The sequence below is a fragment of the Stenella coeruleoalba genome (genome assembly GCF_951394435.1).
Source record: "Stenella coeruleoalba genome assembly, chromosome: 2".
Lineage (NCBI taxonomy): Eukaryota > Metazoa > Chordata > Mammalia > Artiodactyla > Delphinidae > Stenella > Stenella coeruleoalba.
In genome coordinates, this window is record NC_137147.1 from 174,568,297 (window position 1) to 174,582,577 (window position 14,281).

The 14,281-nt window shown below is 48.0% G+C and overlaps 1 protein-coding gene across 16 annotated transcripts in view; it reads right to left on the reverse strand.

Annotated features, from left to right (window-relative positions):
• Positions 1-14,281, reverse strand: part of FRMD4A (FERM domain containing 4A) — a gene marked incomplete at its 3' end in the record, with an annotated part of 767,390 nt that overhangs the window by 114,742 nt on the left and 638,367 nt on the right. For all 16 annotated transcript variants that reach the window (XM_079914365.1, XM_079914366.1, XM_079914358.1 and 13 more), the window contains one exon: positions 6,150-6,234. In XM_079914365.1, coding sequence (XP_079770491.1) covers positions 6,150-6,234 — 85 coding nt within the window. The remainder of the gene's footprint in view (positions 1-6,149; positions 6,235-14,281) is intronic.

A 14,281-nucleotide genomic window follows, 5' to 3' on the forward strand; every position in this document is an offset into this window, starting at 1 on the left:
GGGGATTGTAAAGCAAGGAGAAGTGAGAGAGAAATCCACTGCAGTTCTGCTTTCTGTCTCCTGGTGAAGAGTGGAAAGTGAGAGCTGGCATTCGTGGTTTGGGGAAAATGACAAAACAAATGAACAAAGCAAAACACCTTTCCTCGCTTTTGTGCTGTTGAAGAGATCAGAGGTCTGGTCTCTGGAGAAGATGAGGCGTAGGAAGCTAGGATGAAGCAGACCGAGAGCTCAGGGATTCAAAAGGGGGCCTACACCCTAATGGAGGTCACTCCATCCCCAAGACCCTGAAGCAGGAGGAGACATCCCAGGAGGGAAGTAAGACATTACATCCTCTGGAGACAATGAAGAGCCATGAGAAAAGACACGAAGCACTGATACTTAGGGTTCCCACTGAAAGAAACAGCTTGCCACTGGGACACTCCACAGGGACAGCCACAGAGGACCATCCCCACCTGGGCACTTGGAGCTTTTGAGTGCCTCACTCTTAAATATGGATGGAAAGCCTCCTACATGAAAGACAGAGACCAAAATAAATAAACAGAGAAAAAAAAAAAAGAACTGGAAAGAAACACAAAGGAAACAGAACGTGCATGATAATTAATATTGTTGGAGTGATAAGAGGATATTAGGCTCAAAGACAATAACAGGATTACATGTATATAAAGAAAAATCAGATAATATGAAGGAAGTCTGGGAAATTCAAAACGTGATGGCAAAGGTTAAAAAATCAATAGAGGAGATTCAAGATGATATTGAGGAAATCTTCTAGAAAGTAGAACAAAATGACAAAGATGGAAAATAGGAGAAACCAGATATCAAAGCAGGAGGCTGTGCCCGGCATCAGATTAACAGGAGCTCCAGAAGGAGAGCACAAAGGAAACAGAGAGACATCACTAAAGAAACAATACGAAAAACCTCCCAGAACTGAAGAATACGAATGTCCAGACTAAAAGTGCTCGCTGAATACACACCACAGTGGGCTTACAAAGACCTACTTTAGGGCGTGCCATCCTGCAACTTCAGATGAAGAGGAATAAAGAAGAAACCCTACGAGATCCCGTGGGTGGTCATGGAGGTGGGGGGAGTCCACATACAGCATATGGACTGCAGACTTCACCAGAGCAAGCAACTCTCAAAGACTCTGAGGCAGCACCTTTGATATTCCGAGAGAAGTCATTCTGTATTTCCACATCCAGTCAAACCATTAACCAGATATAAAAGTAGAGCAAAGGCTTTTGCAGATATGCAAGGACCCAAACATTGTACTTCTCATATACGCTTTCTCTGGGTTACTGCAGGATGTTCTCCAGTGAAACAATGTTGTAAAACAAAACACAGGAAGACTCGGGATCCAGGAAGCAGAGCACCCAGTCCAGAGCTGGGGTGAAGGGAAGACGGGACAGGAAAGGGGCATCTTGGGCTGAGGGCTATGAATGAGGCCATGTCCAGACAGGAACAGAAGGACAGAGGACTCTAAAAGGGAGGTGCCTGGAAAAACAACAAAGGCAGCAGCAACAAAACCCAAGCTAAAGAGAGGAATGGATGAATTATCTGATGCAGATGCAAATTAACATCGGTGGACATTTGGGAATCTGTAGCTTCTGGAAAAAAAAAAATGATGGATACATAGAAACTAAAACAAGTAACAGCAAGGCAATTATTATTACCTTTAGGTAAAATAACTGGTTGTCTAAAAAAGGAATCACAACCTTAGGATGCTACTTGGATTAGTCATAATAATGTAATGCTGATGGGTATGGCTTTTGCCCAGAACTGTGCTATCACCATACTGGGAAAACGGGAAAAGGAAAGTGTGGGTGGTTGCATAGGAGACCTCAATCCTCACCTGCCTTATGAGGAATTCAGTACATCAAAGATGGATAAATCAAGGAATAACACCCTGTGCCCATTATTTACAAACAGAGAGAGGCAAATACCAGAAGAAACAGCTGAAATTGCTGGAAGCGGCAGGAGTTGCGGGGGGGTGGGGGGGCGGGAGGGGGGAGGGGGGGCTCTTTTTCATAAACAGCCTCCTAGCGCCATGTGGCTTCTAAACCACGGCATATATCACTTAGATAAAAATAAATGTGAACGCGTTAAAAAAGCGAATGAAATAAGGACTTGGAGGAAGCAGGAATAAACAGCTTATGGTATCTGAACAACTTAGATTCTAGTACGTTGTAGGAATCGCTCCCCAAGACACAGGGAGGGCGCTGGGTCAGCTGGTATCAGCATTACCTACCGGTTACATGTCTGGAACCACTCTCAGGTCCATCAAGGCCTCCAAAGCGCCAGAGGGCAGTGTGGGCAGCACGCAGAAAATCGCAGCCAAGGTGAGCTCAGATCTGATTCCAAGTGAGCAATTCTATCTCAGCGGGAGCTAATAACGTGCCTGGTGGGGTGCTAACCACCTTCATGTCTATCTCCCTTAATCTCCCCAAGAAGGTGGTGGGTTGGGTCTTTTAATATCCTTGTTCAACCAAAGAAGAAAATTAAGCTTGGAGACGTCACAGAAGGTGTCCACATTTATTGCAGTCGCTAAGAGGCAGAGGTAGGAAGGGAACCCAAGTCTGTGAGCCACGGAGTCTAAACCCCTAATCACAGTCATTCTGCTCCCAGGCCTTCCGCCATCTTTACATATTTACAACTGTGCCAAGCCTGTCCCACCACTTCTGGTTCCTTGTCTTTCGCTAAGTTACTAAATCTCTCCAGCATCGGTTTCCTCTCTCAGTACAGCTGATGATTCCATCCCACTCATGAGCCTCAAAAAATGTAAGACAAGTGAAAAAATTTTTATAGACTCTAAGTGTCAACTTATGCAGATGAAAACATTATTTTTGATGATGGGAAGGAGACGGGTGGCCTTGTGACGTGATTCTGTCCCCTACGTAACCTTCAGAAGAGCCAACTCGGGCTCACTGATGCAAGTCACTAAGCTCCAGGACAGATGCTGAGAAGAGACAGCTGGGGTTCTAGAAGGGCACACACCACCCAGGTCAGCAGGCAGGCTGATGGCTGTGGGCACCTGGACCCTAAATGTGGCTGGCTCCGAATGCATCACCTCTTTAGTTCTGGGGATTTCTTTTCTAAAATTTCCCATTCATCCCAGAGTCCTCTGTGATCATTATGTTCAGAAGCACTGAAATCTTCACCTTCAGCTCAGCATCTGTGACTAGACTGAACTGAACAACTCCGAGAGAAACCATGTCTGCTCCCTTAACCCAGGGGTCTGTATAAGCACAGCTTGGGGCACCTTTTTACTTGCTGGGGTTGAGGGCGATTTCATCCCAGTCAGCGACTTCCCAGGCATCTACTGCCCAAGTCTGCCCCCTGGTGGACAGTCCTCACTTTTTATTCCTGAATTCTTCCGAAGTGCTTTCACATGGATTAAACAAACACCATCAGAGACGCTTGCCACCTACGAGGTACGTAAGACTGGTATTATTATTTCCACTTTATAATGAGAAAATGAGGGTTGAGAGAGAGGAAGAAATTTGTAAGTCCCTGGAACTACATGCAGCGTCTTTGTTCTTCCATTCAGCAAAGCCCCCAAATACTGTAGTCTGAGCGCTCTTGGGCTTGAGCCCAGGTTAAGTTTTGGTTCAGCAGCTGTTACCAGGCGAGGTTCTTTCACAGAACTGAATTGGATCACTACCACGCCCTCCACGATTCTGAACATCTGCATTCAGTGGAGCTATTCTGTGCAGTGATGTGCTGAAGAACTTCCAGAAGGAGAAGTGATGGCCGACAGACCGCTTCGCCTGTGTGTGTGCTTTAATGTGTAGTCAGGTGTTGCAATCCCTCCAAACTAGGTTTAGTTAAACAGGAAAATACAGGCAGCGGGATCTCCTCTGAATACAGCCATTGACCATGTTACAACAGGTGTACTCGGCTTTGAAGTTCTCTAAGGAGAGTCTGCCCTCCAGGGCACAGTGCAGCCCAGCGGGTGAGATCTGTGATCTGGAATCAGGCTGCCAACTTCAGCCCTGACTGACTCTGCCATCCAGTGGATATGCAACCCCGGGTGAATCTCATAACCACCCTGTGCCTCATCTTTTTCACAGGGAAAACTAAGATAAAGAAGAGTCTTCAGCTCAGAGATGGTGCAAAGATGCAGCCACACAACCTACAGAAGGCGCTTGGCGCCAAGCCCACCACGGCGCCATGGGCGTTAAGTACCAGCTGTCCTTCTCCCTGGTCGTTAATGAGCTGCCCTAAGGCTGCACTCCTGAGACAGAAGGGGGCGTGTTGGAGGGCGGGTGCAGAGTGGGCGTTCACTTTAAATACATTCTGTTAGTTATGATTCTCAACCCGGGGCGGGCAGCGGTATTCTGCAAGCCCCTCTCCCCCGGGACGGGGTGTGTGCTGGATTCTGTGGGCGTTTTGGGTTATCCAGTGAAAGGAAACACTACAAGCATATGGGGGAACTGGATGCAAGGGACTGTCCCATTCAATTAAGAACTGTCGCTTGAATAGACGTGTCCGTGAAGAAGATGTACAAATGGCCAGAGAGCATAAGAAAAGATGCTCAACGTCGCTAATCGTCAGGGAAAAGCAAACCCAAACCACAGTGAGATACCACCTAATACCACTAGGGTGGCTACTATTTATTTGTTTGTTTTTTGGCTGCACGGTGCAACTCGCAGGATCATAATTCCCCAACCAGGGATTGAACCAGTGCCCTCAGCAGGGAAAGCGCAGAGTCCTAACCACTGAACCGCCAGGGAATTCCTAGGCTGGTTGTTATTAAAAAAAAAACAACCCCAGAAAATAACAAGTGTGGGTAAGGATGTGCAGAATGGAATCTTCACACACTGTTGGTGGGAATATAAAATGGTGCAGTCGTTATGGAAAGCAGTATGGCAGCTCCTCAAAGAATGAAAAATAGAATTATGATATGATCCAGCAATTCCATTTCTGGGTATTCACCCAAAACAACTGAAGGCAGGGACTTGAACAGGTATTTATAAACCCACGTTCACAGCAGCATTATTCACTACAGCCAAAAGGTGGAAGCTACGCAAGGGTCCATGGACTGGTGGGTGAATAAACAAGACGTAGTAACTGCATACAATGGAATATTAGCCATAAAAAGGAAGGAACTTCTGATATCGGCTACAACATGGATGGACCTCGAGGACATTATGCTAAGTCAAATAAGCCAATCACAACAGGACAAATACTGCGTGATTCCACTCACGTGAGGTACCCAGAGTAGTCAAGTTCATAAAGACAGAAAATAGAACGGAGGTTGCCAGGGGCTGGCGGTGGGGAGTTACTGTTTAAGGGGTACAGAGTTTCAGTTCTGTATGATGAAGAGTTCTGTGGATGGATGTGATGATGGCTGTAAAACAGGGTAAACGTACTTAATGCCACTGAACTGTACACTTACCAATGGAGACCATGGTAACTTTTATCACAGTAAAAAAACTGTCCCACCCCATAGAGAACAGACTTGTGGTTGCCAAGGGGGTGGGGGGTAGGGGAGGGGTGGAGTAAGAGCTTGGGATGAGCAGATGCAAACGAGTATCTATAGGATGGATAAACAACAAGGTCCTACTGTACAGCACAGGGAACTGTATTCAATATCCTGTGATACACCATCATGGAAGAGAATATGAAAAAGAATGTATATATATATATATATAAAACTGAATCACTTTGCTGTACAGCAAAAATTAACACATTGTAAATCAACTATACTTCAATATAAAAAATAAAAAATTGTCTCACCCAAAGTGCCAAGAGCATCCTTTTGAGAGAGACTTCCAGAACATCCAAAAATGATCAAATATACATGCAATTGGTTATAAGAGTTTCATTTATAATTGTGAGACCTAGTGCATTTGTCACATTGGTCTGGGTTTCCCTCTTTTGGCCACAGTTGCCAAGTTCAGGAGACCCCTAAAGTCAAGCTAAGGAACACCTCCAAGGAGCTAAAACACAGTGATGAGATTGGAAGTAGTCACGTTATGAATACCTGATAGCTTTAGCTCCACGGAGTTCTCATTTATTTATAGTCATTAATTTATAAATTACTTCTACTAATCAATAAAGTTGCATTAGGGGCAGCAAGTTGGGATTCCCAGCTTCAAAGGAGACTTTCAGATTTCAACGGAAAACTCTGAACAGGAAGAGGAAGTTCTTACCTTGTAGATACAGGACTTGGCGTTCAGGAAGAAGAGCTCTATGGTGGCATTATCCTTTAGGTATGAGATGCTCTCTATATAGAACCTGGAAGAGAAAAACTGCCAGTGAACTACAGAAGCATCAACCATTCAGGCAGAAAATCATGTGTTCTCCGAGTTACATGATTTGACTTGAGGATACGGACGCCCAATCCAACAGGAACAAAAGAAAACGGCATCATCTATTGCTTCCACAATTCCTTTTTGAGAGAAAACAGTGCTTTTCAAGTTCGTTTACCGTGGGTTAGGACCATCATGACTGACAGCCCTTCTCATAGCAAAGAGCCAGCCTGCCATCAACCTCTAAGAGTACACTTGAACTTGACCATTTACTTCCTTTTTCATTACCTGCTTTCCAATTTTTTTATAATGTCATTTGTTTCCATTGCATTACTTTTTGTCCTCATCACTGTTGAGCTGGAGTTTTAGAAGATAATTTCTTCTGCTTAATCGAAAGAAGGGCCCTATTTCTCCTTGAGATGGTTACAACAGGTCTTCGTGACGATGGCAAGGTGGGGTTTGACGTCTGCACGTCCAGAGAGCTGTGGCTGGCGTTCTTAACGCCGTGATATTCATGCACATGAAGCCAAATGAGAATTGGATTTTTTATCCAGATGAAACTTATGGATTTTTGTCAAGACAACACATGCTGAAATTATTTAAGTTTAATTCAATGATCCTTTACACATCGACTCTGGAGTTTATTCAATTCCTGAATTAGGGAAGGCACTTGTACTTGTCTAAGGCTCAGCTGCACTGAGGGAGCTGTGATGAGAGGGGAGAAGGAAATGATTGGCACGCAGAGCCTTGGAGGGGAAGAGGTTCTGAGTGGGGTGGCAACACCTGGAGGGCACTGGGTACCTGCCTCGTGGAAACTGGGGGCCCCAAGAGGGGGCAGGAGGTGAAATGAGAAGAAACAAGTGCTATGATCGTCCAGAACAGCGTTAAGATGGGATGGAAAGAATCCTGGGGAGGAAGCCGAGAGCCCAGTGATCTGGGCCCAGCGCTGTGTGATTCAGGGCAAGTCCCATAACCTTGCTGGGCTTCCGCTTGCCAGTCTGTAAAAGACAGCAGGACGTGGTCAGCAGTTCCCCACCTAAGAAGTCTGCTGCTTTCAAATACTGGAACCTAATTCAGATTAAAACAACAACGACGACAGCAAAACCAACACACCAACACTGTAAGGCAAACAAAATGTGTGTGTAGGCTTGGGCGAGCCCGTGGCCCCCCAGTTTGCAGCCTCTTGTCTACAGACTAAGTAAACAACATCTTTGACCATTTTACAGACGTGTGCAGAGGCTGTCGTGATGAATACAACACAGATTCATTTAAATTTGTAATTGAATCCAGAGTCATCTTCAGAGGTTAGTAGATATTTTCAATCCACGGATACTAGTCTGACAATTACCATCACGGACGGTCTACAAAATTTTTGGAAATTACGATATAGTCTTTATTCATGCAAAGCCTGGGAATGAGGTGGCTGGTTGATCTCTACCACCACCCCCTTCCCTACCAAAAAAAAAAAGAAAAAAAAACAAGCACCTGCCTCCGGCTTTTGGAGCAAGTATTCTAGGTCATGGAGGTCTCCATAAAGGGCCTGAGTGGTCTCAGAGGAACTGTAAAGCTGTACTACCTTCACTCCCCTAGTAACGGAGACTTGAAATATAGACGCAAATTCTACATCTCAAAGCAAAACACAGTTTTCCCTTGGTATCCACAGGGGATTGGTTCCAGGACCCACCTCTCCCCCAGGCTATCAAAATCCTCAGATGCTCAAGCCCCTGATATAAAATGGTGCAGTAGGGCTTCCCTGGTGGCGCAGGGTTAAGAATCCACCTGCCGATGCAGGGGACACAGGTTCGAGCCCTGGTCCTGGAAGATCCCACATGCCATGGAGCAACGAAACTCGTGTGCCACAACTACTGAGCTTGCGCTCTAGAGCCCGCGAGCCACAACTACTGAGCCCACATGCTACAACTACTGAAGCCCGCAGGCCTAGAGCCTGTGCTCCGCAACAAGAGAAGCCACCGCAGTGAGAAGCCCGCGCACCGCAATGAAGAGTAGCCCCTGCTCGCCGCAACTAGAGAAAGCCCGCGCACAGCAACGAAGACCCAACGCAGCCAAAAATAAATAAATAAACTAAAACAAACAAACGAAATTTTAAAAAGTAAATAAAATGGTGCAGTACAGTCGGTACATATCCGCGGGTTTCACATCTGATCCGTGGATATGGAGAACCGACTGTAAGTTACATTTGATGTAATTAAAAAGCCTACATCCGTTGTAAACTTTCTGGCAAGGGGTAGTCAGAATAGCAAAACCAGAAGAAGGGAAGGAAGGCAGACAGATGGAAGGGAAGGGAAAGGAAGCAGAGGAGGGGAGGGGGAGAGGGTGACAGAGGCTCGGGATGGGGCTCCTGGTGGGTCAGAGCAAAGCCAGCTCAGCTGGGCGACCTGCAGGCGTGGCCTATTACAGATCAATCTTGCTCCTGTGCCTGTGTCCGAGCTCACTTCTGGAGCCATCCTCCTGCACACCCCAGCTCACCCCTGCTCCCTTCAGACTCACTCAGGGTCACCACAAGTTTTCGCTGACTCTGCGGACGGTCCCCACAGCAGGCCTCCTCTTCTGGGCTCCGGTGACGACCTCTGCTTACTGTGTGGCCCCTTGGTGCCGTGATTTTCTGTTCCCTGAGATGCCTTCTTAGTAGGCTGCTAACTCCTTGAGGCCTGGGACCAAATCTCATTCATTTTTGCATGCCCAGCACTAATCCAGAGCCTGGCACCAACGCTTAAGGTTCTACGAATGAAAGATGCTTTCAACTGTTCTCCTCTCCACACACCGTTGGTGGGAGTTCTTACTGGACAGTGAAATGGGCGATGAAGACAGTGCAGGAGGGAGAAAAAATAATAAATGATTTCCCAGCCCATTTATGATTGGGGGTCTTATACTCCACACCCAGCCCCTGTCCCTCTGCCCCTTCTTTCACCGTGAACATGGAAAGCTGCCCACGCAGGGCTGCTGATGACTTTCAGTCCTAGAGCCAGAAGAACAGCAGAGGCTTCTAGAGTTTGCCAGTCAGCGACCTTGGCTCTGGAATAATAATTCTTAGTCGAAAGCTGTTGGGTCTGAAATAACTTCATTTTTTCAAAACAGTGCCATACATCTTGATCCCATTTGCTTTAATTCTTGAGAATTAAGGAGCGAAGACATTCTGCCCCCCGGCCCCCCATTTTCTCCTCAACAGCATATGAAGAAAAAAAAGTAACACTTCCCTTTCCAACTCTCTAATAATGGAAAACTGAAATGAGATGGCAAATTCTATGCCTTTTGAGATAGTATTTGTTCCCTGGCTGCACAAGAGACAGGAAGGTGGAGGAAATAACAAGCATATTCTGAGATGGACGGGAAAAAATATCACCTCCTTTTGAAAGAAACTGGAAAGCAGTTTCCTGTTAACCTTTATCACCAAGAAACAGCCTGGGAAACCCTGTGAGTTCCAGGCCTGTCATATTATTGTTCTGTAACCCTGGAGATATATATATATGTATTTTTTTTTTGCAGTACGCAGGCCTCTCACTGTTGCAGCCTCTCCCGCTGCGGAGCACAGGCTCCGGACGCGCAGGCTCTGCGGCCATGGCTCACGGGCCCAGCCGCTCTGCAGCATGTGGGATCTTCCCGGACCGGGGCTCGAACCCGCGTCCCCTGCATTGGCAGGCGGACTCTCAACCGCTGCGCCACCAGGGAAGCCCAACCCTGTATATTTAATTCATCCCGAACTTTCCTTCTGCGCTAGGAAGCTAGTGAGGCAAAAGTGCCCAGAGAAAAACAGACCTCAGACATCTCAATCCCACACCGAGGCCCAGCGCACTCTACCGGAGAAGACACTTCCAGGGAAACGGCGAAGGTTGACTGTGTGTGTTCAAAGTCTTGATGCCAGTGCTGTTCCTTTGGATTTTCCTGAGAGCCTGGTCAAAGGTCCTCCTTTGGGGCAGTAGGTGGCGATGTTGCATTTGCTTACCTACCAGCGCAGAGGGCTTCCTCAAAGACCGGGTTCACAAAGAAAATTCCAGGTCTCTGGGTAAACCTAAGGAAATGAATGACGTCTCGTAGCTTCAGAGGGTCTGTGTGGACAATTCCAAGTCTGATTCTGTATGAACTATGCGTTTTGGATGCTTTGACGTCTGGGGCCTTGCTGACCCTGGAGGGACAGCCCCTCCCAGGCTTAGTCAATTCCTAAAGATGGTAAAGGGTTCACCCGTGAGCATACCTTTTGCAGGCAGACCAGCCAATCCAGCGCCCACATACACTTCCTCGCCTCCCCTATGGGGATTTCACATTCCAGGCTGCTATGCACCTGCCTTAATCATCCCAGGGCCAGCAACTGGATAACCTGGGACAGTTATAACGTGCCCCAAAGCCTGCTGAAATTATTCAAGCTAGCCAATCCTAAACCTGCTTACCCTGCCTCACCCATTCTTTCCTGCAGAAATCACAATAAACGCTGGTGCCCACAGGTCCCCAGCTCCCTCTGCCTCCTGGCCAAGCCTGGTGCTTCCCCATGTGGCCCTGCCTGGCATGGGGTACCCCCTCCTCTTGGGAACCGAGTAGCAATCTCTCTTTTCAATGGCAGTCATCTCCTGATCTGTTGGCCCCAAGTGCCTGAACACTAATAAAACCTCCAATTTAAAACAGGCTCTTCAGCATATTTAGTAGAACTGAATCTTTTTTTTATTGGCCACACCGCACAGCTTGTGGGATCTTAGTTACCTGAACAGGGATTGAACCCGGGCCCTGAGCAGTGAAAGCGTGAAACCCTAACCACTGGACTGCCAGGGAATTCCCAGTAGAACTGAATCTTAGGGCTTCTTCTTCTTTTTTTTAATATTTATTTATTTGGCTGTGCTGGGTCTTAGTTGTGGCATGAAGGACCTTTAGTTGAGGCATGTGGGATCTTTAGTTGTAGCACGTGGGATCTTTAGTTGTGGCATGCGGGTTCTTTGAGTTGCAGCATGCGGGCTCTTAGTTGTGGCATGTGGGATCTAGTTCCCTGACCAGGGATCGAACCTGGGTCCCCTGCATTGGGAGCATGGAATCTTAACCACTGGACCACCAGGGAAGTCCCTTAGGGCTTCTTTTTGAGTCAAAGGAAACGGTGCTCTAGGCCAAGGGCAAACCTGGCTCAGTACCGTGACTGATGCCACACCCAACCTGACCCAGGTGATGCTAACCTGAGGATATATTATCAGAAGGTCTAAGTGGGCATGAATATGTGCTATGCTCGTACATGTTTGAGCATGTTAAATACTGAAGGCTCTGAAGCCTTGGGGAGTCTGGTCCCCTTTAATGTGTAGAAGTCTCAGGGGGCGGAGATTGAACACCATCCAGCAAGATGACGTCAGCTAGGTTTCCCCCACTGGGCCCCCTCTCTCCTCCGCCCTCTCACATCCACCCCTTGGCACTTGGGAATCACTGACTATTTACAGCAAGTGTTAATTAAATGGCCCAGTGATTTCATTTTGTAATGAACACAAATGTCACATTTGGAAGGTCTGCTTTTGGTAGCAAAAAGGAGCGATCGTAATGAGAAGGATAATTAACACTGCTGTGAGTTTCTGCGGCCAAATCTCTCTGATGTTGAGAATTTCAACAGCGCTGAAAATCCTAACTGGGACACCCAGTTGAGATCTAGCAAGTTCTGGTTAGCAGGCACCTCGTTTTAGATCCATGCCATCCCTGTTACCGTGAGTGACAGGAAACAGCGCTGGCTGTCTTAATGAGCCCGCAAAGACACCAACAGTCGGGTCACGAACTCAACTGCAAAATCCCCTCTCCCGGATTAAAGCTTCTGGGCATTCCTCTCTTTCTCTCTCTCTCTCTTTTTTTTTTCTTTTCTGTAGCTCACTTTTGTTTATTGTTTGTGAAACTCTAAGTTTGAGGAGACACATCTAATCTCTATTTATTTTCCTACAAACAGTGTCGATGACCAGAGCTCCGAGGACATGGATGGAGAATACACAACGAAAGGAACAGCCCAGACGTGGAGGAATCATCCTGAGCATACACTTGTATCTACAAAAAAAAAAAAGGACAGAGGGGCTCCCTTGGGTGGGTGGGCATATTTTCCTTCTATGTTTTCTCGACCTATTTCTTAAGCTTGCCTGGTGGACACTACCAGAGGGTCGCTGTTCTCAGTGTCGGGAGCTTGCCTCTCAGCATTAAACAAGGGTCTCGTCGTTGACTTCGATCTTGGTCACACACTGATCGCTGGGCTGCTTGTAATGGATGTGTGTGAGGGGGCAGGAATGGGGGAGAGACGAGGCTGGGTGGTCATGCACAAGTCAGGTCACAAGGGACATGAGGAGGGCGGCCTTAGCATGCTAATGGAAAGCCAGGAACACCATGAGTGGGGGATCAGATAAGAATTCTAGAAAGGTGCTCAGTGCAACACATAGGATAGAATGGAAGGGGCCAAGACCAGAAGCAGAGATGAACAAGGAGATTTTCAGGACCAGGAGAGGCTTATGAAGGTCCTAATTATAGCCAGGGAGGGTGTGTATGGACAGTAAGGGATGGAGCTCTTAAAGACATGAAAACAAGAGGAATTCATGAATAAGAGGCCAGAGAAGGGAGCAGGTGGGAGACAGCAGATGACGTCAAAGGCGACTTTCAAGTTCCTGGCTTGAGGGGCTGCATGGGTGGTGGTGTCCATCGCAGAGATAAGGAGGTGTCAGGGAAAGAAGAGCGAGCTGGGGGCAGAAAGATGATGACATTATTTGATTCAGACAGGGGAGGGCAGAGAAGCGCCTGTGGAATTTGGTGCCCAGAGACCTCCAATGACCATGGGGGTGATGGGACCAGAAGCTGGACCCCCAGAGACTGAGGGATCAATGGGACATGGGAAAGGGGGCAGCAAGTCCATCTTTCTGAACCTTTGCTGTGAACAGAAGGGGGAACAGGGGTGGTAGCTGTAGGAGGAGACAAGTCAGGGAGGGTAGTTTCTTTTCTGAGGGTGGGAGCATCATGGAGGGGCGTGGAGGGGAGGGGTCAGTGGAGAAGCAGCTTAAGATAGAGGAAAAGAGAGGGAAAACTAGAGGGAGTGAGCTCCCTGAGGTGGTGGGAGGGGCTGGAACTGGAGGGCAGGTGGACCCACCAGCCTTGGAAGATCGGATGAGGGAGGTGTGTGTGTGTGTGTGTGTGTGTGTGTGTAAGAGACAGAGACCCTGGAAGCTGGGGATGGTGCATGTTCACCTGTTCACTTTTCTCTTCCTACCTCTTCAAATGGTACCTACAACGTAGCAAGTGCCGATGAATGTCCATGAATCAACAACCGAATCCATCGACAATGGTGAGTACATAGCATGGCGTTCGCAAGTGAGAAAGCTGTTGACACCTCACAGTTGAAATGAGAGTGGCTTTTGGCTCTTAAGGCAGCAGTGACGCAGCTCAGGGTGACAAAAAGGGGCTGGTGGGACCGAGGTGTGTACTTTGTAGAAGAGGAGAGAGCACAGGGCAGGGCAGAACGCTTCCCCACTGGACGTCCCCCTTGTCAGGAGATGGCAAGTCTTTCTCAGGTGGGACTAACAGCACGCATCTCAGCTTCTGGAAAGTCTGCTTTGCCACTGAGGATGCCCCTTCCTCCACCAAGGTGCTTTCCAATAGGGTCGCCAAGCTTTGGGACTACAGGTTGCTTTGTCCCCCGCAGGGGGCGCTCTGTCATGGTGCTGAGTTGGGTAGCTCCAGAGGAGCAAGGTCAGGCCTGGGAGGGCTGCTCTCCACGACACCTCTTGCCCAGAGATGGGGGCATCTGTCCTTTGCAGATGGACGCTGCTGCTGCAGATGTGGCCAAGCGTGGAGCCAAGATGGGCCAAGGGCAGCGATCTCAACTCGGGTCCTCTGGCCCTACTGCACAGGCAGCAACGGCAGGCTCTCTGGTTAGCAATTTTTTTTTTTTTTTGCGGTACGCGGGCCTCTCGCTGCTGTGGCCTCTCCCGTCGCGGAGCACAGGCTCCGGACGCGCAGGCTCAGTGGCCATGGCTCACGGGCCCAGCCGCTCCGCGGCATGTGGGATCTTCCCGGACCGGGGCACGAAC